Genomic DNA, 25187 nt, shown 5'->3' on the forward strand with positions numbered 1-25187 from the left:
GATTATCACTGTTGACTCAGACCCAACACACAATAAAAGAAAAATGATTTTGCACTGTCTACATAGCATAATCAAAAAATATATTTTTAAGACTGCAAAATTCGTTACATCCAATTCATATGCTTCATTTTATTAGATTCATCCGCCCAACCAAATTTCATCAGGTCAGCTACCTGATTTAGTATCTCTAACTTTATGTGAAAGGGTCAATATGGGTCGCTAAGTCTGCTACAGTGGACATCTGACAAACGTGTTTACAATGAAAGGATAACACACTGTGTATGTGCATGTGTGTGTCAAAAAAATGCAGTGTAGCGGGACAGGCAACTTCCACTCATGAATGTCTTTCAATGCAGAGTGACGGAGTGGACGCTTGCTCTGAGAAGGATTCCGTACTTTATAATGACCAAACTTGTACAGAAACACTCTACCAATATGCGTGCGTGTCTGTTCAGTAGCTGAGTGTGCATGTCATCCATCAGAAGAGTTACACACTTGTCATCAGGGGACTTCTCTGCTCACACAGGACGTTCGTCAGATGAAGGTCACAGCGAAACTCCACCAGCGGCTCTTTATTTGCTCTGTATCTTTCAGTGCAGTCACATCATGGCTATACAAATTTGAACACTTACCTTGACACCTGGTTTTTCACACACAATTTTTTTTTAATAGTGTCACTCCTGTAATTAGCCAGAAGGACTTGTGGGGATTTTTAATACACTCATATGTTCTGTTAGATAATCTGAAACTGCAGATACACGTGATCATGGTCACACAACAGCTTCCAAGAACCGAAGCCCAAAGTTAGATGCATAAAGACCACGAGCAATATTAATTGATTACATTAAATTTAATTAACTAATTAAAGAAAAAAGACACAAATATTTTTACATTGACGTATTAATAGCTTCAGAAATTCAGAGATGAAACTCAGCAATTTTCTAATTAACGGTCACACATTTAAAGTTTAAAGCCACATATTTTAAAAAATTCCAGTTAATGTGTATCATATTCATTAAAGGATTTTTCTACATATGTGAACAATCTGTTTATAAATGACTCAAAGCAGGGGACCACCAGGCACAGCTTTGGCAACCCAAAGATTAATGTTCAAAACTCATAACAAAGCACTGGAATGTAATCTACCTGTTAAACAAATAAAGGCAGACTGAAACTCAACAGAGAGCAGTACAGTACACACACCCCTACATTACCAGAATCACTATGTAGCTCTAAGATTCAAACCTATAATCTAACATGCGATATTCTGGGCCAACAGCAGTAACTGTGAGCCAACAAAAACTGTCAAATTTGTTTCAACTTGGAAATAGCAAATGATTATCTCTCCTCCCCTACACCTGTTTCTTTCTGGACTCCATTATTTGGCGAAGCTTGTGCTACACAACAGAAGAAAACCAAGATTTGCCTGAATTATAAATGATAACCCTGCCTCAGCTTTGATCATGGAAACATTAAATAAATCGATGAACTCTTTCCTCGTTGTGTCGGCAGCCTGAACTGCTGCACTTCAGCTAAACTACACTCCTCAAAGAAAGCCTGAGTTGACATGCTTTGGGTTTCAGGTGGTGAGAGCTGAGGCCCTTTGTACTTTGAGCATTTGTATTATAGCTCGGAGCGCCTGGCAGATATTTTTGGGGAACCACTAGATGAGGCTCCCTCTGTTGAAAACCTCTTTGAAGCTTGGCACAGTTGAGTGCCACACAGTTTCTTGCGCTTGGCGCTGTTCACACCAAAAATCATTCCAAGTATTTAGAAGTGAACAGATCCAGCACACAATGCTGTGTGCTTATACCATCAACATATCATGTAACATATCAACACAGAGACCGCAACAACAATGTTGCTAAAAAAATGAGAAGAGGCATATGAAACACATAAACAAGCAGGAGAGAAAAGGATTACGTGAGAACTTTTATTTCATCCAACAAGTGCTTATGCTAAAAGAATTCCTGCTATTTGTTCCTACAATCTTAAATGACCAATGTATCAATGCATTGCTGAAATGATATAGGAGTGTTACCAGTTCAAACAAGCAGGAAGTCAACATTATGAGTCTACACCAGGGGTGTATACCAGTCCACGAGGGCCAGTGTCCCTGCAGGTTTTAGATGTGTCCTTGATCCATCACAGCTGAGTTAAATGGATAAATTACCTCCTCAACATGTCTTGAAGTTCTCCAGAGGCCTGGTAATGAACTAATTATGTGATTCAGGTGTGTTGACCCAGGGTGAGATCTAAAACCTGCAGGAACACCAGCCCTCGTGGACTGGGGCTACGTCCACACATACCTGGGTATTTTTGAAAACTCAGTTTTTTCTATGCCCCATCCTTGTTTACTATTTCCCACCGAGGCTTCTAGACTTCTGATTGGCCAACATTTCTATACGGTTAGGAATATATCGCCACCTGTTGCTTTGGTATGTTCCTAGCAGCATTTTCCTTCATTTCTGCATTTACGTGTGGATGGGATTATTTTTTAAAACGGAAAATCTCCGTTTTCAAAAATACCTGTGTACGTTTGGACGTAGCCTGGGATTGGGGACCCCTGGTCTACACCATACTTTATACCAGGATTACAAATTAGATTCTAAGTATGACCATTTATTTGGTTTTGACTCATAAATTTGATGATCAGTGAAACACTAGAGCATCCAGCTCCAATCCATGACAATTTGTAGGATTTTGTTTAAAACTATGCAAAAAAATAAATTGGGGTTTAAACAGATACTTTTAAGCCATTGAACGAATGCCTGATCATCTGGACAGAGAATGAAACAAAGAGAAACCAACGTGGACTTTCAAACTGATTAGAAGTCATTCTGCTTTTGCCTGTACATGAATTTCCAGATATGTTTGCACATGTTTCAATAAATCACTGAATCAATTTTCCTGGAAAAAAAAAGGATGAAATGCGTGCCTCAAGACTTTTGTATAGTACTTTATGGGTCTGGGTTCATTGGAATTTCTATGACTAAAGATAGACTAAAAGATAAAGACTAAAGATAAAGATATCATGCAAGTAATTAAAAAAAATCAGACCAATATCAAATCTATTAATCTGTCATTGATATATGTTTGCTCGATTGACAGCTAGCATCGTTAGCCACGCCCCAATTCCGTCAGGCAAGTCCCTAAAAAAAGTAACATTATGATTCTCCAGTTACTGTCGACATTAGGCATCAAATGGAAGCTTTTAATAAAAAATCCCCTTTAAAGACTCACAGGTTGATTTTTTCTCGCTGTTTACAACTGTTGTTAACATCAGGAAGAGCTCAATGGCCCACAACCTACTGCACGTCAATGGAACTGCTGTTAAGATGGTCAACAGTGTGAAGTTTCTGGGTGTGCACATTTCAGATGACCTCTCCTGGAACCAGAACACCACCACCATCATGAAGAAAGCACTTTCTTAGGAAACAGAAGAAAGCCAGTCTTCCTCCTCCCATCCTCCCATCATTTTACCAGGAAACCACTGAGAGCGTCCTCTGCTGCTACATCACCATCTGCTACGGGAACTGCATCTTCGAAAAGAAATCTCTGCAGTGGATAGTGAGGACAGCAGAGAGGATCATTGGAGGCCCTCTCCCACCCATCTCCCAACTCTATGACAAACAAACACATCATCCGACGTGCAAACAGCATAGTGAAGGACACTTTCCACCCCTCACATGCACTGTTCTCTGTCCTTCCATCTGGTAGACGGTTTCGCAGCATCAAAATCGCAACGGACAGACACTGCAAGAGCTTTTCCCCCCAAGCAGTCAGAGCTCTCAACTCACTACCACCAAAGGACTAATAAACACAAAATCTTTTACAAACACCTTACAATACTCACCAAAAGACTCAAAAACAACACAACAATATGCTTATTTGCACATCTCAGTCACATGGTTACTGAACACATCTAAATTATACTATATTTGCACATTTTGCATCTTGCACATGTCTTCGTCCTGTCTTGTCCTGACTCATAACTTGACCCTGGTATTCGATACCTACTACACAATCATCTTACTTTACTGTAATTGCACATGACCACTTCATATTGTCTCTGTCCTGTCTTTGTTTATTGTACATAGATATAGTTAGTAATAGTACATTTCTATCTCTTAACTTTACCCAAGTTTAGTGAGTTATTATTTATTTGTAATTTTTCTATATTATAAGCTCAAATATTTTTCTAGTCTCATATCTCTTAGAGATATATCTTTTATATTGTTAAAAATGCACCTCGGGGGGCTTGTGGTGAAAAGGCATTTTGGTATGCTGTATACTGTGTATATTGTTGTACTGACAATAAAGACCTTGAATATTGAATCCTGAATCTTGAACACAACTTCAGAAATCACCTTTTGTGTGATTCCATCGGGTCTGAAGCAACTTTCAGTGTTATCAGCTGCACTTCATCCTTGTGTACGCCTTTGCTCAACAGAAATGATGTGTGTGTGGCATCATCCTCACTTCCATATACTGTCACAGCTCATCTTGGCAGCACTGGAGCATTAAATTAGTGCTGTGACAGTTACAACGAAAGGTTGTTGGCGGGTTTAATTGTCAGCCGTTAAATATGGTGTGAATGTAAGGCACCCTGGCAGAACATTCGGGTCATAAACCACTCTGAGGTGTCGCGCTTTGTGGAGCAGAGCAGAAAATCACTACTCCAAGGGAAAATCCTTGATGCCTAGTGTACTCTGGCAGATAAAATCAATTCGTGAACAAAGCTAAACTTCAGGATGAAATTTAGAGACTTGGCACAAAAACCATCTTATCTTAAGAAAAAAAAAAAAATAAGACTGAGCATAAGTATACATCACTCATTCATGACTTGATATGATGTTCTGATTTTCTGGGGTTTTTTTTAATCAAAATTCCAGTATCCAGTGCTGCATTCACAGGATGCAGCACTGAATACTACATTTCATCTTTCAAAAAAGCCCTGTCAGTTAAAGAACTTTGTGCAAGATGGTGATTTAGTTCAATGACATTATGTCATTTGAGTTTTTGTCTTATTCAGTAGTCTCTGTGTGTGTATGTGTGTGTCTGAAAGGCCAAGGACACTGAATGAGCTAATTGGAGATGACTGATATCCTCGGAGTTATAATTGTGTCATTACCACCCTGTGGAACATGATCATTAGTCCCTGCGGCCACTGTTGTAATTAACGGATTGGCGATGGCTAAAGGGAAGACTGAGGAGGAGTGACTGTCCATGTCCAGACTTGACTGAAGTCATGTCTTCACCTTCTGGCCAAAATATGTAGGAGATGTCTTTTTGTATTTCTAATTATCTGTATTCATATGACAGCTATGTGCTATTTCAAGAGCTGACCCGAAGCAGCCTGGCTACGTTATCCACTACTCCACTTGACAATAACAGGTTATTGTAACTTGTAAATAATCGTGATTAACTGGGCATACTACCAGTACCAGCCACATCAGACTCAACAGAGTTGATAAAAGTTGCAGATGTTTGCACAGGGTGTCTTTAGGCATGAGTACCTTGATGAGTACCTTGACACACATTCTAAGAGGTTGAAATTCCCATTTGGAGGTTAGAGTGGTGAGTAACTCAGGATTTTGTAAGCCAGGAGTGTGGTAGGTGGATTGCTCTTAGACAGGCAGAAATAAATTAAAAGCAATATTTTTTTGCTGGTTATTCTTGAATGTAGAATATCCAGGAAAAAAACAGGCAGCAAACCCAAGAATCCAAAACTCACAGTATAGGGAATCCAAACTCAGAAAATACACAGCAACGCAGACAACACAACAAAAGACAAAGAAAGATGGAGACACGAGATACACAAGAGGTGAAGAGGGAAGAGGAAACAGGTGGTAACACAGCACAGGATGGTTAAGAGGGCAGAGACAGGAAGTAAAACTATTCAAGAAAAACAGAACCTGTAACATTAAAGACAGGAAGTAACTAAAGGGAACAGACACAGACCAGAACACACACACACAAACTCAAACTAAACAAAAGAAAAGACTGAACATGACACAATGAGACTACATGCTGAAGACAACAGAACACTGCAAGACAAAGATAAGCAGAGATGAGCCATGAGAAACAACAGGGAACAAACTAAATGAACCCTCAAAGTCACCGGTGACTAAATCTAAGAAACAAGGACCCAAGTAAACATAAATATCCCACACAAGGCATCAGATAATAAGACTTGACCACATCTAAAATATATGCATATGCTATAAATATCTAATGCACAGATTTATCTATTATCATTATCCAAAAATATCACTTTTTGCAAAGTTTTTAATGCGCAAAAGTGTTTTTTATAAGTTAGGGTTAGGCTAATACGTTTTTTTTTAATTTTTATTTTTTTTACAATTTACAGTTGTAATAATGTAACAAGTTAAGAATGAGAGACACGCCTCACTATTTGCCGTAACTCCGGGCTTCACAATGCTGACAACAAAGGACACATTGTACATATCTGTGAGCCTGTGGTTTTGGCAGTATTTAGTGCCCGAGGGAAAGAAAAAAAAAATCACTTCTTAAAGAGAATCCTAAAGATACAATGATTCGGGTTTTGGTGAGGCTACATTTTCACTTTTTTATTAGAGGAAGCAGTAGCAGATTTAGACAAAGACAGTGTTGCAAAGCACTGAGAGCTAGTTTGTAGTGAGCATGTTCTGACTACCTCTCTGCATTCATGCCTGCAGCACATTTGGCAACAGGTTCAGCAAAAAGTGACGCCAAAACGAACGCACGCCAGTTTTCTCCACACTCAAGCTGCATCTGCAGTTAGAGTTCACTAATGTTTAGTTCTGCTTTTGCTTTAAGGATGTCCCTACACCAGAAAGCACTGTAACATTTATTTAACCAAAAAAAAAAGTTTGAGTCCTACATCTTGCTCCAGAGCCAATTGCACGGCTCACTATAGTTGAAGTTGATTTTTAAATTGAGTCGGCCCAATCTGCAACTGAGAGATAAGTTAAGATGTAAATGGCCTCAGCTTTAAAAAAAACTTGACACTTAAATTGAGAAATTCTTAGTAGAAGTTTTACAGTATTCCAGTGTAACTCTTGTTGTAATATAGCACAGTATAGATGTGACTTTTGGCTTGAAAAGAAAAGACTGCTCTCAACAGAGGAATAAGAATAGGAGAATACTGAGAGAAATAAAAGTATTGTACCCTCCCTTGTCTGAAGGCTGAGTAATTATGAGGCATTGATGTGACTTTGGCAGATGGCTTATTACACTGAGGGAAATGTGAAAATTCTGATCAATACATAAATAACTTCAAAAGGTAATTTAAGGCAAGTCCCCCAAACAAGGCAGACTTCATGTAAGAGCTAAAAGACAGACACACACACACACATCCACACACATGCTGAGACATGCCAATGAAAAAACAGACCTTTAGGTAATTTGAATTCGCTCCCATTAGAGTGCTTAGAGAAAATAAGTTTTCAGGCTTGCACTGCAGCTTTCAGGCTCAATTCCAGCAGAAATTTGATCACTTTAGTCCACAGACCATACAGAGCAAGCAAGCCAGGAAACCCTTTGGCTCGAGGATTGCCAACAGCCCGATCCCCAGCAGCTCAGAAACGGTCAGAAAATGGAACAGAAATAAGTGAGGGCTGACTACGGTGTTAGGAATGAGGCGACCAAAACTAGCCAAGGAGCCGAGGACGACGCTGGCTTGTGTTGGAACACACGCGGTCGGTGAAGTGCAGATGGCAGAGATGGATGCTACCCAGAAGAGAGTTTGAGAAGTGGGATGGGGAGCGAGAGGAGGGATTCGGGAGCAGCAGTACACTGACTTGCTGTAGACTGTTGTTGAGTGAAATAACTATAATTCATTACAGGTCTTTCACTGACCTTTTAGCAGAGTGCTCACCCACTGTGCCCCCAGCAGAGCTCTGACAGCGCTACATGGTAGCCTGAGTCAATCCGCTCGCTCACACACAGACAAGCTCTCCTCACAATCTCAGACTTTAAGTGTTATGGACAGAGCTTGGCAAGCAGTCCTCCTTTCACTTTCCAAGACTGTCCTCTCTTAGTCATTATCTCTGTCTCAGCAGCGAAAAAGACCTTGAATCTTACCTCTCATTTCCTGTCTGTCTCTTTTACTGTCAGCAACAAGATGCTTTCCTCTAACCTTTATTTTAAAGACTATCTGCATAATAACACTGTACACACCAAGTTAAGTGCAAAATTGGGCACCGATTGACCATTTGAAGATTTTCGAGGTTGGCCCACCTGTGTGCCTCTCCTTTGGTTTCTAAATACATTTTAGAGATCTGTCTGAAACTCACCACTGCCTCTCTGTTTGAGGGTTGTTTTTTTTTTTTTTGGGGGGGGGGGGGGGGGGGGGGGGTTGGCACAGCTGGACTTCTCAGATCTCTGCAATTAATTTGCCAAACAAAATGTTGTGACGGAAGATTTAAGCGGCAATAAAATTATTCTCTGCAAGCAATAGCAGCGTTCTTTTGTCCAAGAAGTTCACACTGACACATTTGCATAAAATCATACTTGGAAGCTGCCAGGCGTGTCTGCAGTCTTATTTGTAGGACACTGGCTGACTCGGTGGAGCAGTTGTGAGTCAAGGGCACTTCAGCAGTGACAACGAGGGTGGAACAAGTGCCACTTCCTCTTTTTTTTCCAATTTATCCCATGAGTTAGGGGGGAGAACTAGCCCCATTCTGGATAGATTGGCAGACAAATGTCTCTTGACCCCCGGTTCAGCTGGTGAGACAAAAATGGTAGGATGATCAACAGTTGATGTTGTGCTTCTGAAACAGAGTTGAAAGAAAAATGTGAAAACACTGAATGAATGGCAGTTCTTTGCAGGCACAAAGATGTTGTTCTAGATTCATCACTGAAACATTCTGTACAGGACGACAACTACTTATTCTTTTCTGTCCTGGATGGATGACAGCATCCGAAGAAATCTGACATCATCCTGCCTGCTAGCAGAAACGTCTACTATATTTGTTGACCACATGGTTTTCTGGGGAAAGGAAGCACAGCAAAGTTTTACGAAGGCCACGGCTTCCATTAGTCTGCACTGCCGCCTTTTAGCTCATCCATGTCTTTATAAACCCAACCTGCTGTCTGTTTGTCTTTCCGTTTGCATTTTCTCCACTAATTCCACGTCAACTCTCTCTTTATACAACATGCAAAAACAGAGGACGAGCAGACACAACTGCTCATTCATTCTCTTGTATTACACCCTTGTTTTAACACGGCCGAGGCAGCGTTCCCACAGAAAAACCTGACTGATTCGCTCAAGTACAAACTCAGCCAATTACTCTTTAATGCCGCTGAGTGAGAGCCAATTGAGCCGGCAGCCCTCGCCAGTGCCACGAGAGACAAACGCATGCCGCTGCTTCCATCGTCGCAGCCTGAATAAGAACAAGTAAGAATTATCTGAACAGCTTCTAATCGATAAGTCACTTTCTTTTGCATTACGCATGTCAACACACATCATAGAACAGCATTACACACCAGTGCAGTATAGCTTTAATGTCACCTTACAGTTATACCATTACTTCTAAGTTGAACAGTAATTTATTTGTTCATTTAAGTTTTACAAGATTAAAAATGCAAGGTCCACAGTAAGAACTCAGTACAACACAGGCCAGGATGCCTCCTAATACGGAGACTGGTTTTCTTCTTCAGTACTTTGTAAGGTGACCTTTATAGAACACTGTCTCTTAATAAAGGGGTTCTGATTCCCTTTAAAACTCCAAAGCTAAGATTCAAGTCTGGAGAGTTGACCATTACGTGGTTTCACTTTTTCCACCTTTGGTTCACACTACAATACTCATCTTCTGCAAAGCTTATGGAGATATATCCTGTCAGCTAGTATTTTGGTGAATCCACAGGAATTCCTGGTGCGATCTGTAAAAGTCATATCTCCAACACTTCTTGAACTAATGCATCTCCACTTCATCACACTCCCACTACTGCCCACACACACTTTGCTGATGTAGGCCTAGTCAGCTTGCAGCAAACATGCTGGAACACATCTCGGGTATTTTTGCTATTTAGCTCATGATCTCACCTGACTGAAGAATGTGCTCTCGATGTGCATTCATCAGGTTTCTTGTTGTCTTCTTAAAGGGGACATAACATGCCAATTTCCAATGCCACATTCTTCTTCTTCTTATATTATTATTCACTAGCTGGGCCCATGCCCTCATTTTAAGTTTGACAGCGTTTTAGTAGGTAAAAGTGAATGCTTTGATATGAATTGAGCTGCGGTTTGGGGAAGGCCTCAAAGGGGACTGGCGATGGCTCCCAGGCCTGGCATATCCCCATGCACTAAATAGAAATGAAGAAGTTAAAGAATTGAAAACAAGGAGGGAGAGAGGGTGGGGCACGTAAACGAGAATGAACAGCTTGCAGAACTGCGGGAACCAATGTAGATGACAACCGGAAGGAGCCTGTTTGGAGGCGTGGTCCTGCTCCTGAAATTCCGATACATAATCTCCAATTCTTGGGCTCTACTGGAGTGGATATGCACAATTTGGCAGTTTACACTATACTGGGCCTTGATGCAGACCCTCATTTCACACTTTTCTGAAACAAGCCACTTTAGCCCCTTTCCCCGCACTTTTAAGCCACTTTAATGGCAAAATATTATCTCATTTTAAACGGGAAAGACTGGAAAAATAAGTGGTATCAAAATCAAACAACCAAAGGAATGTTTTGTAACTAATTACTTTAATTGGAAACAGGTCAGTGACAGGATTGGGTATAAGAAGAGCATCTCAAAGAGGCAGTTTCTCAGAAGTAGAAATTGGCAGAGGTTCATCAGTCTTTTAAAAAAAAAAAACCTAAAAGGCTACATCGATAATTTGTGGAACAACTTTAAACCAGTGTTCCTTAACATGAAATGGATGTCTCATCAGTTATAGTACATAGTATCATCAAAAGATTTTAGTAATCTTTTGATGATATTATGTCCGATACTGGTAAAAATACTGATAAAAATATTCAATACTGGTGGCATTGCATTAAAAACAGTCATGATTCCATTTTGGAAATCACTGCATGGGCTCACAAACACTTCGAGAAATTGCCACACAGTTCACTGTGTCACCCATAAATGCAGCTTAAAGCACTATCACGCAAACAATAAGTCATAAGTAAACATGATGCAGAAACACTGCCGTCTTCTCTGGGAAGTGAAATTCGAAATTCTTTTTGGCAGAACATGGATGGCACATCCTTCAGACTAAAGAGGGACCATCTGCCTTGTTATCAGCACTCAGTTCAAAAGACTACATTTCTGATGTCATTAGTATATTAGTGACTATGGAATTTGTAGGATGCATATCTGGAAAAACACCATCAATCCTGATGGGTAAATATAGTATGCAGATATGCTCCCATCCAGGGGACTCTTTTTTTTAAAGATCTTGGACATTTAACTAATATAATGCTAAACCACTTACTGCATTGATTACAACATGTCTTCATAATAGAAGAGCTGAAGTGTGGAACTGATCTGCAGTCCAAAACATTTTTATCAACGTAAAACATTTGTCATTGTCAGCAGACAAAGTCTGGGACAACATTCCCCTCCCAGATGTCCAGAAACTGGTCTTATCAACTCCCAGATATTTGGACTTGTGTGTCAGACATTTGTTGCATTGTGTTTTTAATTTTGGATTTGTGTTTGTAACAAAGTCTTTTGCATGAGTGTTAGGAAATGCTCTACTTTGAAGTAACAGACTTACTGAGAATTTATTTATATTTATAAATCATTTGACATGTAAGAGAAACTGATTTATTTAACTGATGCACTTGGATGAAGTTCTCTATACTGTATCAGCTCATCAGTGCTACACTGAGAACAAGAAATGATCTGTAATACAAAATGGGAAAAACTTTTCAGGTAACGCACGTGCATATTGCCATATTTCCTGGGGCTGGGAAGTTGTTATGTGTGGTCATGCTCAGCGGGAAAAAGTAAACAAACTGTCAGGTTTTCAGTGGATAAGCTGTAGCACGGGGCAGGTGCTGCACCGTGTTTTTCTGAGCTTATCTGAAAACCCAGGACAGCTTCACACACCACACACACACAAGCAGACCTGTACTCACACAGTCATGCACACACAAACACCTTTATTCCTACTGTGCAGCTCTGCAGGCAGCTGCTACCCTTCACTGGCTCATTTTCAACTCTGAGGGTATGGTTCCTGCGGGTTTGAACTCCCAGTGATCTTTCTGTAGTGCTGTTTGTAGCTGCAATTTCCCATACTACCACACAGCTCCTCCTCAATCTGACTGTCTGCCCCGTCCAAGCCAAATGCCCATCTCATCCCAGTTTTTCTGCAAAAACACGATAACGGCGGCTCAGCAATGCAGAGAGACAAGATGGGTAAAGTCCAGCACAAATAACTTCCTAAATCCTAATTCATCTGTCCCCCTGGTGTAGCACACAGGTACAACTCGATGGTATGTGAACATCTCAGCAAGTAGGAGTCAAGACACGAGGCCATGCTATGTTCAAACCACATTTCTTTAGACTTCGGCCACCGCATCAAAAACCAGAGGCGAGACGATGAATTGTGGCCCCAACAGCGAGAATGCTAAAAGTCACCATGAACTATTCTCACATGAATTATTGCTACAAAGGAAATGATCTCTAAGGCAGTGATCCACTGCAGGGTCCACAGTGTATTAGTAAGAGTGCAACACTGTGTGTGTGTAAATATGTGATTCTCTTCACATTCTCGATTTATTTCAAGGTTTCACAGGTATATGGGCAAAAATCTATTCACAGAAAACTCAAAAAGTTGTAGCTGTGAGCGAAAAAGGCAATTATTTCTGGCTATTATTCCATAGTTCAAGCTTTAAAGGGCTAATCTGGATACCTTCTTCTTTCAGAGATTGTGACACAGGGGCAAATAACGCCTACTTTCTGTTTCATTTTGTTAAACAGGAAAAGGTAGATTTAATTTCACGATCTTCAAATCTAAGCAAAAACATTTCACATGGTGGAATTTTCTTAAAAAAGATTAATCTCAGGCAGATCAGCTACATTCACTGGTAGCAGTGATGTTTAGCCTCATTTGAAATGAGTCATCACCTAAGATGACGAATCAATATTATCCCAGCAATACCATTACCATAAGAATGACACAGATTTTCTTTTCATATGTGCAGTGAGGCCTCCCCCCCCCGTGCTCTTTATCAAAAGATTGCCTCTTTTTATAATAAAGTTCTTCATGATGCATGAAATGGGTAATACTAACACTTAGGCTGATTTATCGCCTTTTTATACCAGCCAGAATCTGTCAAGAAATATGGCAACGCATCAGCCGAAATGGTTGCAGCAACTCCGGTGGCACTAACTGTGACGCTATTAGCACCAAAGTCACACCATATTATCAGTAAGAGCTAAGAGGTGAGAGATAAAGCAAAGGAAAAGATGAAGAGAGAAATGTGCTGTGGTGTCAGTGGAGATTGACTGGAGATCGGGGACATCATAAAAAATAGCTCCCAGGAGCCTGTTAGCTTAGGGGACACATCAGAGAGCAAGTCGGTGAGCCCGGGGAGTTTGGCGACTTCCAGTGCTAAATGAAAGCAAGCAGAACAAACAGAAATAGCCCTGTTAGGTTTGATGTGTCTGCCCCACGCTAATCTTATTACCCACAGCAGGAAGAAAAAAAACCTGCACCAAATAAAACACTAAAGAAAAACAAAATAAGCGAGCCAGTGACTAATAGCCTTAAAAAGCCTTAAAAAGCCTTAAAAAGCTCGATCGAGCGCTTGTTAATTACCCTAAGCTGAACTTAGCAACTGAACTCTGACCACAAACGCCCAGCTGATGAGGTGGTGGAACAAATCCACCTTTCTGTGTAAAGCAAGGGGCGAGTCGGTGTTTGAGTTGCACATAAGAGCCAGAGAAGAGTTACAGGGCACAGCAGGAGCTAATGCTGCCATTAATGTGGGCAGAGTGACCCACGAGGGCTCTTGACAGCAGGAGAATTCTCTACAACAACCTCCTGAGACCATTTCTATGGAAATAAGCTCCAGCTCCGCATATGTGAAAATCCTCAACTTCAATCGAGCGTCTTGCTAACTGCTCTGACTTTTCCCTGATGTGCTCACCCATAAACATTTCCAAGGACGCAGCGTGGCGATAGCGCCTTTAATTTGAAACATGAAAGAGGAAAGAAGTGCACAGAAAGGGCACTTGAGAGGCTGTAAAAAAAAATGAAAGAAATATATCCACTATCTAGGATGCACTTTGGTTCAGTATTGGACGCATGCTGGGATTTCTTCTACCACACATACAGAGCAGACTCCTGGGGTAACAACAGGCCATTTGGGAGGAGGGTCCCTGCAGCACTCAGCCAGGAGAATGGGGAATCAAATTGTTTGTCCTTCGATGATGCAACTGCATTTCCACATCAGCATGTCTGCTTTATTTAGAGCGGATTCAAGCCAAAGTGTGTCAACAACACAGGAGATTTTTTAGGCTGTGATTAACAAGCTGTCAGCAAAACAACGGCAGCGGCGGCGTTAATATTTGTATCCTCTGGAGCCGAGCAAGGATACAGTAGATCTACTGGGACTGTAAGAATATCACTGACAGCGTAAACAAGAGCTGATGAGGATAATAAGCCTTTGATAAGCCCATTAGCACAAACGTTAAAACACGCAGTGCGCTGAATGGAGGGGCATCATATGGTGTGACACGCCAAGCAGCTAACAAAGCATGTGTAACGCAAAACGTAAGTCGTAGTTAGCATTTCTTATAAATGCAATTAGCATTTAAGCATCAGATTGAATTTATCTGACTATACCCTCGCAAATAACATCTCACTTCTGACTGAATGTATGTGAATGAGACATGCTGTGTAAAGCACTTTCAGTGCTCGGGTAGAAAAGCGTTACATAAAAACCTGTTCGCATATTGCCACATTTGGACCAGCAAATGGAAATTTCAGTCATAATAATGGACTTAGATGCAAAGCTAGGAGATACATATGTTGTTACACAGGAAGAGGGAATCCTCAGTGCTCTTTATTTTCCTATTTTTCATTGGCTTATGTCACACATTTCTGAGTTTTAAGCTAAATCAATTAAATTAAGCCACATGTAACAATCATGAAGCCAGTGTCAAACAGCAACAGTGCCTCTAGCCAGCTTACCAGTTTATTTCTTATTAATTTTTTGTGTAACTCCTGTCCTGTCTCATAGCTTTTGCAGTCACATTTATGATATGAATGCATACTTGTGCCAAACACATTTTGCTTTTCCAAGATCAGCTCTATAAATTCTGGTTGTTTTAGGTGGCCACTGGACACTGAGGTGACCTTAAAATTGGCCTTATCAAAAGAGATGTCACTCATCATCATTTCAACATTGTTTCTTTTATTTGTTTTAATTTTAGTCATTTGTTTTGTTGTCAGGTTACTTTGCTGTTTTCCAGCATGGTGTTCCCACTGAATCACACATGATGAATGATGATGAATGAGTTTCATGAATATATATATATCTCCTATATATAGAGTATTCATATTTTTGCACATTTTTACAGTTTTAAATCCTGTTTATTTACACTGGACCTTGGCCTTCGGTGCATCCAGTGTTTGTTACAAGCTGTTTTACCTGCCCTCCACCTGTTAAACAGATGGCTGCAGCAGCAGGTGGGTGGGGCTTCTGTTCTATAACGATCCACTCTTAATGACATGCAGAGCCAAGAAGAGAAAAAACATGTGCTTTTGCCTCTACAGGGATTACTTGTACATATAGTCAAAGAATGTCCTAAAGGCTTTCTGTAAGTCATCTGATTACATGTAAATGTTCCATGTATTTCGCTACATGAGTAAAATGTGAAGCATTAAACTTCATGGAATCTGGTCAAATGAAATATACTTGATTTGCTTAATGATTCATTATTTAAATATAAAAATCTTTGATTTTATATTTTTTCAGTTTACTCCAAATTCTTGCTTCATATTTAAGATGGCAAAGAATCAGTTGTTTGAGTGTATGCTGAACTCATTATCGGAAGGTTTGGTAATGTTTACTATGAGACTCTACTATTTTAACATTATGTATACAACAGAAAATAAAGACGAACACAGTAAATATACTGTAAGGTCAGAAAGCAACAATGCTTTGAGCAATTCTGGTTAAAATAAAAACAAAAACTGGAGAACAGCGGTGTCGTGTGTAATGTTGTCATACTGGTCAGAGCTTGATGATGGAGGTAATGAAGGAAAACGTAAAGGGTTTTTAAGATAACAATGAGCAGACCCAGGGCAACATTTTCAAGTAGTCCTGGATCTTTAATGCAGAAAGATATCATTTCGAATGCAGTAATACATTTTAAAATAAACAGCCACACAGGGACAGACCATCATCAGGGTGTGCCCATGTTTGCATTTCTACATATGTTCATAATGTGCCAAGTAGGTGCCTTCCTGTTTTTGCTTAGATTCTCGCTGGGTTTAGAAATCAGGTCTGTGTCACACATGCTTAAGGAGACACACAAAATATGCTCCAACTTCTTTGACTTCTATGCCTGAAAAAAGCATTTTCATTCAAAGAGATCCCCCTTTCTTCTCAGGACAGAACTTAATTTATTCTTTTTTTTTTTGTGAACTGCCCCTTCTCAGTTCAGATCTAACTTTTTTTTTCTTTCTCAGAAGAAAGCAGCAGCTAACTTGCTGACCTCAAAAAGCAGCTTTAAACCGGATTCTTGCATTGCCCAGAAATGGATGAGAATTGCGTTGAAACTCAAAAACTCATCTTCACAATTAGAGATTCAAACAATAGCCTTTCATTGAATGCTAAGACAAAAAGAGGAGTGCTTTGCCTTTGCCACAGCCAATCAGCAAACATCAGGTTTTGTGATAGTCGGTGACATTACCTATTCTAACCAATCAGTAATGGTCTGGAGCATGTCAAATTTCAGTGTTATTCCTAAATCTGGGAAATTGGGTTTTTCACCCCTTCCTACTCCAACACTTGTGGTCATAACATCAAAACTAACTGGGGTAGGTTGATTAAACCCATACAGCACATAGTTCAAAAGTGTTGTGAAAGCAACACGTTCTGATCCCAAAACGTAACATACCAACGCTACGTGACAAATCGTTGGTATGTTACGCGTTCGGAAAAAAGAGAACCGTTTGGAATGAATCTAGACATGTACATTTATTTTACTTTCTCATCATGAATCGCTTTGGAAAACACTATCTAATATGGTTAAGGTTGTGGTCAAGGTTAGGGATAAGGTTAATGTTAGAGTTAGGATTAAGGTCAGGATTAGGGCTGGAATTACTGCTGGGCACGTCATTCTATTGAATTCCATCCACAATCCGGTGCATGTCATAGGGATACGGAAGGTTACCTTTCGCGTGACTATGAGATGCCTCGGGACATGACAAATTGTCGGTATGATACACGTTGGGAATGAGAACGGTCTGTGTGAAAGGTGGCGATTGTGTTGACTTCTAGACATTTGATCATACGCCCTACTCTCCTAAAGCGCAAGGGATAATAAATTCATTTTTAGGCATGCACCAGATGCACCTACTGAGCCTTGTGTTTAAAGAACCCTATTGTAAATGTAGAGCAGTGATAAATAGGGTACTGGATGTTGCCACACCTTTGTATATCAGTGATGCAGTGAGAAATTGATCCCATTTATAGAAATAGTGAAATATGATGTTTTGTTTGTTTTACAACCTAATTAATACTTAATTTGCATCTGCTGGTGTTTATTTTGACTGCAATTCCTAGTGCTAAAATTAATTTAGTAATCCAGTACTTTTAATTTATTTACTTTTGATTGAAATGCATATAAGAAATAAACATGAAGTCTCATCAGTAGTTATTATTCATAGAATGCTATTTTTTGTGTCTTGTTATAAATTTAAATCTTCTATATCACTACATTTATTTTCAGTAGCTCTACATTACACTGTTGTTGACACTGTTATTTTCACTGGATGGTGACTTTTAAATGTATACTGTTTTTAGTTGTTTTTAGACACTTTATGGAAAAGTGTCTAAAAACAACTAAAACCACAGGTGTTGAACTCCAGGCCTCGAGAGCTGGTGTCCTGCAGGTTTTAGATGTGTCCTTGATCCAACACAGCTGATTTAAATGGCTAAATGACCTCCTCAACATGTCTTTAAGTTCTCCAGAGGCCTGGTAATGAACTCATCATCTGATTCAGGTGTGTTCTAAAACCTGCAGTACACCGGCCATCAAAGCCTGGAGTTTCGACACCCCTGCCCTAAACGATCGAGGAACCATGGACGGTCACTTCATTGACCTTTATGTGCACCATAAAAATGAAAACATTTGAAAAAAGTCACACAAGTTAAAAAAAAAAAAAAAAGTCCTGTAAAAGTCTCCAAAATATTTACTGAGTCAGTCAGAGTTTATCCAAAGTTGTGAGCCAAATATCAACAATTTCAGCTAAAAAAAAAAAAAAAGGACACGATAGGCGACTGAATGCAAGCCAGAAGGCTGAAAAGCAGCTCTGCTTAAATCCTCTCATCCTTGCTCAAACAGCCCTCTGTTTGCAAGTAAATAATCTCATCTTCACTTATTCAGTGGCACATTAAATCATTTATGAGGACGTAACGGTCACATTTAATAACAGCTCAGTGCCACAGCTAGACACAATCTCATGTTTATAAAATATAAGTGGAGAAATTAATATGCTCTATAAAACAATCATTAGGATGTGAGGACACACCATCACACTGTTGTGCTTTGATTATAACCCACATATAAAGATTCAATTACTCCAGTCTGCTCGGAAAAGGCGTAAATCTAAGCCAGTTTAAGTTGGGAGGTGATATTGAAGCCAAATCAAATATTACCGTGATGTACGTCTGGATCCCCGTTAATCCAGCAACAACAGAAATTTGCGATGCCTTCAGGGTATCGCAGGGATAATGCCAAGAGCCACGGCTCCACGATTTACATAGTTGATCTAACAATCAGTGTTTCCCAGCCTTTCCTCATACGGTGTGGGACGGTTTGTGGACTGAGTGGTGCTCTGGGTAAACCTCTTTACCATGCAGATCAAACAAAAGCAGACAGACTGGAGGGCTTGTGGCTACACAGCTCTCAGCACATTTAGTGGATTTAGTCTGTTGTGGCGGCGACCCAATGACAACTTCACCGAGCGCTGAGCAAATCCTTCAATCCACAGATTGACGCTCCCGAGCCTCTCAGTCAAATAAGGCCATTAGTGCCATCGCAAGTAATCTGGGCCTCCAGCACCCACAGATTGAGCCTTTTGCTCCACCGAAAAAACCCACGCGGTGGAAGCGCCCCGATGACCGACTTTTTCCAGACGGGCTGGAAACCCCTGAAAATGAGCGAAGCAATGGCTCCAGACTCGGATGCCGTGATTCACAGGGAAAGCCCAGCATGCAGCGTAAGGCGGAAAAATCCTTCCAACAGCAAGCTAAGTTTACCAAAAAAGTTTGGTTTTAGCAAAAGCTTGAAACTATCCTGAAAGGCTGTGTCAAAACTTCCTGTAAGTACATATTCCACCACTGTTGGCACATGGCTATCTTATTGTGTTTGTTATTGCCATCCTCTAATCATACTGACTGTATCACAATAAGCTCAAAACAGGAGTGCCAGAGCTCTATTGTCAAACTCCTATGAAAGAAGCAAATTGCTTATAAGTTTAAAAAGAAAATCTATTTTAACAACAGCCCCAATAGCATAATCAAAGTCCCGAGCCTGGTTCATAGCTGCTCTTTAACCGAACAATCCTTGTTCTCTTTACAGCCAGTCATCATCATGTCATACCCAGAGCTCATAACAAATCTCAGTCTGCAGCCAACGGCCTTCATAAACACCCTCCTAAAACAGAACAATGAATTTGACGCTTCAACGCGCTGCCACCCATTCTGCTTTTAACATCCTGTGCTAATAGACATTATGAGACAGCCACGCTGGCCCTAGCTCACCTGAGCTGGGGAAAAATATGGTCCTACCTTCACAGTAAGTAGAATCCCCGTGGATGGAGGCATAGCCACTCTTGCATTCACACTCTGCTTTAGTATTCCTGTTTTTACACTCTGAGTTTTCCCCACAAATGAGTCCCTCTGCGCAGAAGTCATAACCTAAAAGAAAAGAGCAAAGGAAACCTTTGAAATCTGCTCACTCAAGGCTATAAAAAGTTGTGTACAGACACACAAACACACACACATGCATGCCCGTAACACAAAGATAAAAGCAGATAAATGCACAAAGGAGCAACCTTGTTCCTGTCACCTACAACACTGTGGATAACAGGGTGCCTGAAGTGTACGGTGAGTTTACAACTTTGAATAAATCTGGTGTATTAATGAAAGTTCTCATGTAAAAGTGCACGTGCTAACGAGACAAAACATGCAAATGCAGACACACACACACACACACACACACTCTGCTGATGTAGGAAGATCTCCAAGTCATCAATTCACTCGGCTGAGTGAGCCACGGTGCTCTTACAGTATTTGAAGACATCCTTTTAATGAAATTTCAATTTCTGAAAAACCACAACTAACGCAACAGGTGGAGCACTGCGTCAGTTATACAGAATGGACAACTTTCAAAATTCAAAACACAACTACACACACATACACAAAACTGCAGTATAACAAGCTTTGCCATGTAATTAAAATACTGTAGAGTGTATTCTGTGTGTGCAGCTAAGATGCTATCTCAAGGCAACATGGAATAATTACAGCCGTGTTTACAGAAGAGTAGCAATGAGTGAAAACTTCCAATTGCTGACTTCCCCAATGACCAGCTGTGTTTCAGTCCTAGAGGAAATTGTGCCCAGTAGTTTAACTCTTCTCCCTCCCTCCCTAACTCTTCTGCCAGGGCTGAAAAATGAAGCCAAACGATGAAGTGCCAGTTCCTCAAATGGCCACTTGAGACTATCTACAAAAGCCAGTTAATCTCCACTGGGTACACATCAAAGTGCCCAACTTGCTAGGAGGAATAAACATGTTTATGCCTAGTACAAAAGAAGAAAAAGGTTCTGGTCATGGTAACAGGTGAATTTCTATGTAAGTCACCCATTTAAATATTGAAGTCCTGCATGATAAAGGGGCCTCTTGGTTACAAGTAGATGCTGGCACAGGTGGCTGGAGCCACTAGCTGCCTGCTAGACATTACCTCAGCTAACTGGAGTAGCTGAGCTGGACCTCTTGACTGTCCTTTTGTGGTGCTGGTGCTGTTTGGAGTGTTGATGTGATTATCTGACAAATAACAGGGCTTGCTGTGAGGTTAATTGCACTGATGATATTGATGTTTTTTTTCCCCCTTTGGCAATAATTAACAAGTACCTAGTTGTAGCTAGTTAGATGATAACTTCAAACTCTGGTCTCCTGCCTGTGTGTGATCATTTCTGCCTACCTAGATAGAGAACAGCTACATCTATCATTCATCTGTGCTCTGTGATCTGAACCAAGCCAGAGTGAGACTCATGCACATGCACAAAAATGTGACCTGACAGAGAGACAGGCAGACAAAAAGACAGACAGACATAGATGATTGTCTCCTGCTCAGTAGGTACGAGTTGATATAGCCCATCATGTCCTGTAATGAGTGACAGACTGGCTGCACATAAAAGCCCTGCGAGGCAGGGAGCCTGGGGAGCTATTACCGAAGAAAGACTTGTGCCTGCATTATTCTCCCTCTCAGTCCTTAAATCATCTGCAGCGAGTCCTCACAGGATCATGTGTACATGCTACAGAGAGACCAACTGTGATAGTGTCTTTATGTAAAAGGGGAGTTGTTGCTGGATTTTGATTTGCACTGCACTGCACACTTGCATGAGCCCCTCACACTGTGCAATTCTTTGTTTTCTTTCCCCGGTGAAATTCTACCTGGTATGAAGACTGTGTGACAATTGTGTAATTACCAATTTAACAAAGCCAGCGTGACTCCGAGGACTTTAACAGCGAGGTACAATTACATCTCAGAGTGGTGGTAAAGGACCAAGTCACGGCGCGGCAAAAAGAGGCCTGGAGATGATTTGGAAACAATGATAATGAATAATGACCGACTTGGCTTTTTAGCAAGTGTGTGTGTGTGTGTGTGTGTGTGTGTGTGTGTGTGTGTGTGTGTGTGTGTGTGTGTGTGTCGGAGAGGTAAGAAAAGGTTTGGAGAGAAGAGGCACTGAGACTTTAATCTTTAATTGCTGCTCCTTACTGTATTAAATCTACTTTTCTGTTCTTCCTTCCTCAGCTATATTTCCCTTTATAATGCATAGCTGTCTTTTCTCTCCTTACTCTTTTCTCTTACTTTCCAACAAAAGGAGTTCAAGTCCTTTCCTTCCTTTACTCTTAAGTTCCTCTCCTGCTTTCTCTTTACTCTTTACCTAACACTCTCAGTATTGTCAGTATATCAGTTTGTAGTCGTCATCTCTTTTCCTTTCTTTTGCTGGCATGTGCGTTTTACCTTATTTACCTCCCATCTGCCCTCTTCCTTCTCTTCATCACAGCAAGTCTAAGACTTCATTTTACCTTCCCTTACCTTTCTGCTTTTTGCTGTCTTATGCTATACTCATTTATCTTTTCGTCTCCCTCTCTTTCCTATTCCCAAACATGTATTTTCCTTTCCATTTCATCCCCGTCCTGTGTGAATACAGTGAGTCTAAGAAATGCTAGCTTACCTAAACAAGAGCGCAATTTCCTTCACTCAGAACCTGCCCCAGGGATTCTTTCATTATGTCTCTATAGATGGCAGCCTCCTGTAGTTTGTTTATTCAATGTATTTACTGAATTACCAGTGGCTATTTACCCCGTAGCATTTCCCTGCCAAAGCAATGGGGTTCAGGTAAATAGGCATAGCAGGTGCTCTATGGCAGAAAGACCAATCTGCTCTGAAAGGTACACGGGCCAAAAAGCATTCACAGTGGATGACAAGGGAGAGAGACTAAATTATTGCAGAGGCACAGCCTGAATCAGCATTGGGAAGACGGCTGTGTTTACTCCTCACAGCGACACAGTACCGGTGTGTGTACATGCAAAAAAAAGAAAGAAGAAGAAGAAAAAAAAAGTAATCCATACAACTGAGAAAAGTGCAGTGGGAAGTGGAAAGAAACATGTACCTCTGCAAACATTGCAGCATCTGCCATCTGGTAAGATCTGTTCACTGAGGGTGCAGTTTAGATCTGGACAGGTCTCTGTGACTTTCACCATCAGGCCATTCTGGAAGGACAGGACACAGGCAAGACATCGTGATTTCAGAGATGGGGTCAGATGTGTGAAGGGCTATGCATTAAGAGAGAATCAGTTTTCCACCAGTTATACAATCTGATCTCTTATAATATTTAAAACTGCAACCTCTCATCCACAGGACTGCTTCTTCAACCAATTTTTTTCTTATCAGTCCCATTTCCTGACTTTAAACACTTAAATCAGCTGTTTTTGAAAGGCCATACTGGGTATTGAGTAAATTATATATATTAATATTTCACGTCTTTCCTCAATGTCGTCCCTTTGTAGGAAGTAGGAACCATTTTAACTGCTTTCTCATGTCATCTGTAAATAGCCCAGTTTCTTGGTGAACCTCTGTCTCTCCATCTGATCGTGCTTTTTTTCTAAAAATGTATTCTGTATTTCAGTTAATTTTTAATTTATTAAAGCTGCACTATTTCTGCACTACTGACTCAAACAGTAGACACATAAAAACATTTGAATGAGGAAAAGCCTAAATGAGCCAAATAGATCATTTGTCTCTGAAGGAGCCAAAGGAACCATGGAAATAAAATGAATATTAGACTTTAAAACTTGAAAATTAATTATAATGTTGCTCTGTGTGTGACCAGGGTGGAAATAAATATATATATGGTAATATTTTAGCTAGCTTCATAAAACGATTACATATCTAACTGTTACAGTGTTGCCATCTGTCAAATAAATGAATATATTCATCACTAATTAATAAAATTACCAGTTTGGCTTAAGCTTAGTCTGTTCGCCCAATCTGCAAAATCTCAGAAAATACCAATAAATGCCGAAAACCTTAAAACCACGTACTTTATTTTTGAAAAGCACTTTTTACTCTATTATTTTTAACATGCAACTATATGTTAATGGTTGTCAAATCAATTCTTTGAATACTGGCATTGTTTGGTGCCATCGACAGCTATGATGAGCTCAGCAACACCAAGCCTGTGCACAGTGCAGTATAATTCATCAGTCAGTATTAGTCTTCACAGTATTTACTCAATACTTTGTTGAAGCACCTTTGGCAGGAATACAGCCTGAAATAATTTTGTGTATGATGCTACAAGCTTTGCACATATATTTTTGGTATTTTCTCAAATTTTTCTTTGCAGAACTTCTCAGCCTCCTTCAGGTTGGATGGAGAATAATTTTAAGCCATTTTCAGATCTCTCCAAAGATGTTCAATCATTTTGAAGTCTGGGTTCTGGCTCGATCACTCAAGGACATTCACAGAGTGGTCCTGAAGAACCTCCTTTATTATGTCGGCTGTGTGTTTGGGGTTGTTGTTTTGTTGGAAGATGAACCTTCGCCCCAGTCCGAGGTCTAGAGTGCTCTGGAGCACCAAGGATGAACATCAAGGATATATCTTTACATTGCTGCATTCATCTTACCCTCGACCCTGACTAGACTCCAAGTTCCTGCATCCCAAAAAACATCTCCACAGCATAATCCTGCCACCAACATGCTTCACTGTATGGGTTTGCCCGCTCTACCATACAGGCCAAGCTGGTGGAGTGCTGCCGAAATAGTTGTCCTTCTGGAAGGTGCTCTTTTCAAAGAGCAAAGCTGGAGCTCTGTCAAAGTGACCATCAGGTTCTTGGTCGCCTCCCTGAGTAAGGCCCTTCTACCCTAATCAATCGGATTAGCTTGACTGCAAGCTCTAGGAAGAGTCCTGGTGGTTCCAAACTTCTTCCATTTAGAGATGACAGAGGCCGCTCTGCTCATTGGGACTTACAATGCTGCAGAAATGTTTCTGTACCGTGCCCCAGATCTGTACCTCAATACAATCCTCAAATCCTCAGTCAACTGAATTCACCATTTGAACCCAAGACCTTCTTGCTGCGAGGTAACAGTGCTAACCCTGTGCCACCGAGCTGTCAATCTAGACTTCAAAAAAATAGGGAAACTATGATTACAAGGCTTTATATAGAATTTTCTGTACGTTTTTGTCCTTTACAGGTTAAACC

General features: G+C 40.5%; 1 protein-coding gene across 1 annotated transcript in view; it reads right to left on the minus strand.

Moving 5' to 3' along the window:
* LOC147339415 (protein kinase C-binding protein NELL1-like) overlaps positions 1-25187 on the minus strand; it is a 307103-nt gene that overhangs the window by 158312 nt on the left and 123604 nt on the right. The window contains exons 11-12 of the mRNA XM_086294400.1: positions 23100-23199; positions 19990-20118 (exon numbers count right to left, since the gene is read on the minus strand). Coding sequence (XP_086150526.1) covers positions 19990-20118; positions 23100-23199 — 229 coding nt within the window. The remainder of the gene's footprint in view (positions 1-19989; positions 20119-23099; positions 23200-25187) is intronic.

This window comes from Aulonocara sp. 'chitande type north' Nkhata Bay, linkage group LG1 (assembly GCF_057382095.1).
Source record: "Aulonocara sp. 'chitande type north' Nkhata Bay isolate Kocher_YH1m ecotype deep benthic linkage group LG1, A_spYH_male_GT1.1, whole genome shotgun sequence".
Lineage (NCBI taxonomy): Eukaryota > Metazoa > Chordata > Actinopteri > Cichliformes > Cichlidae > Aulonocara > Aulonocara sp. 'chitande type north' Nkhata Bay.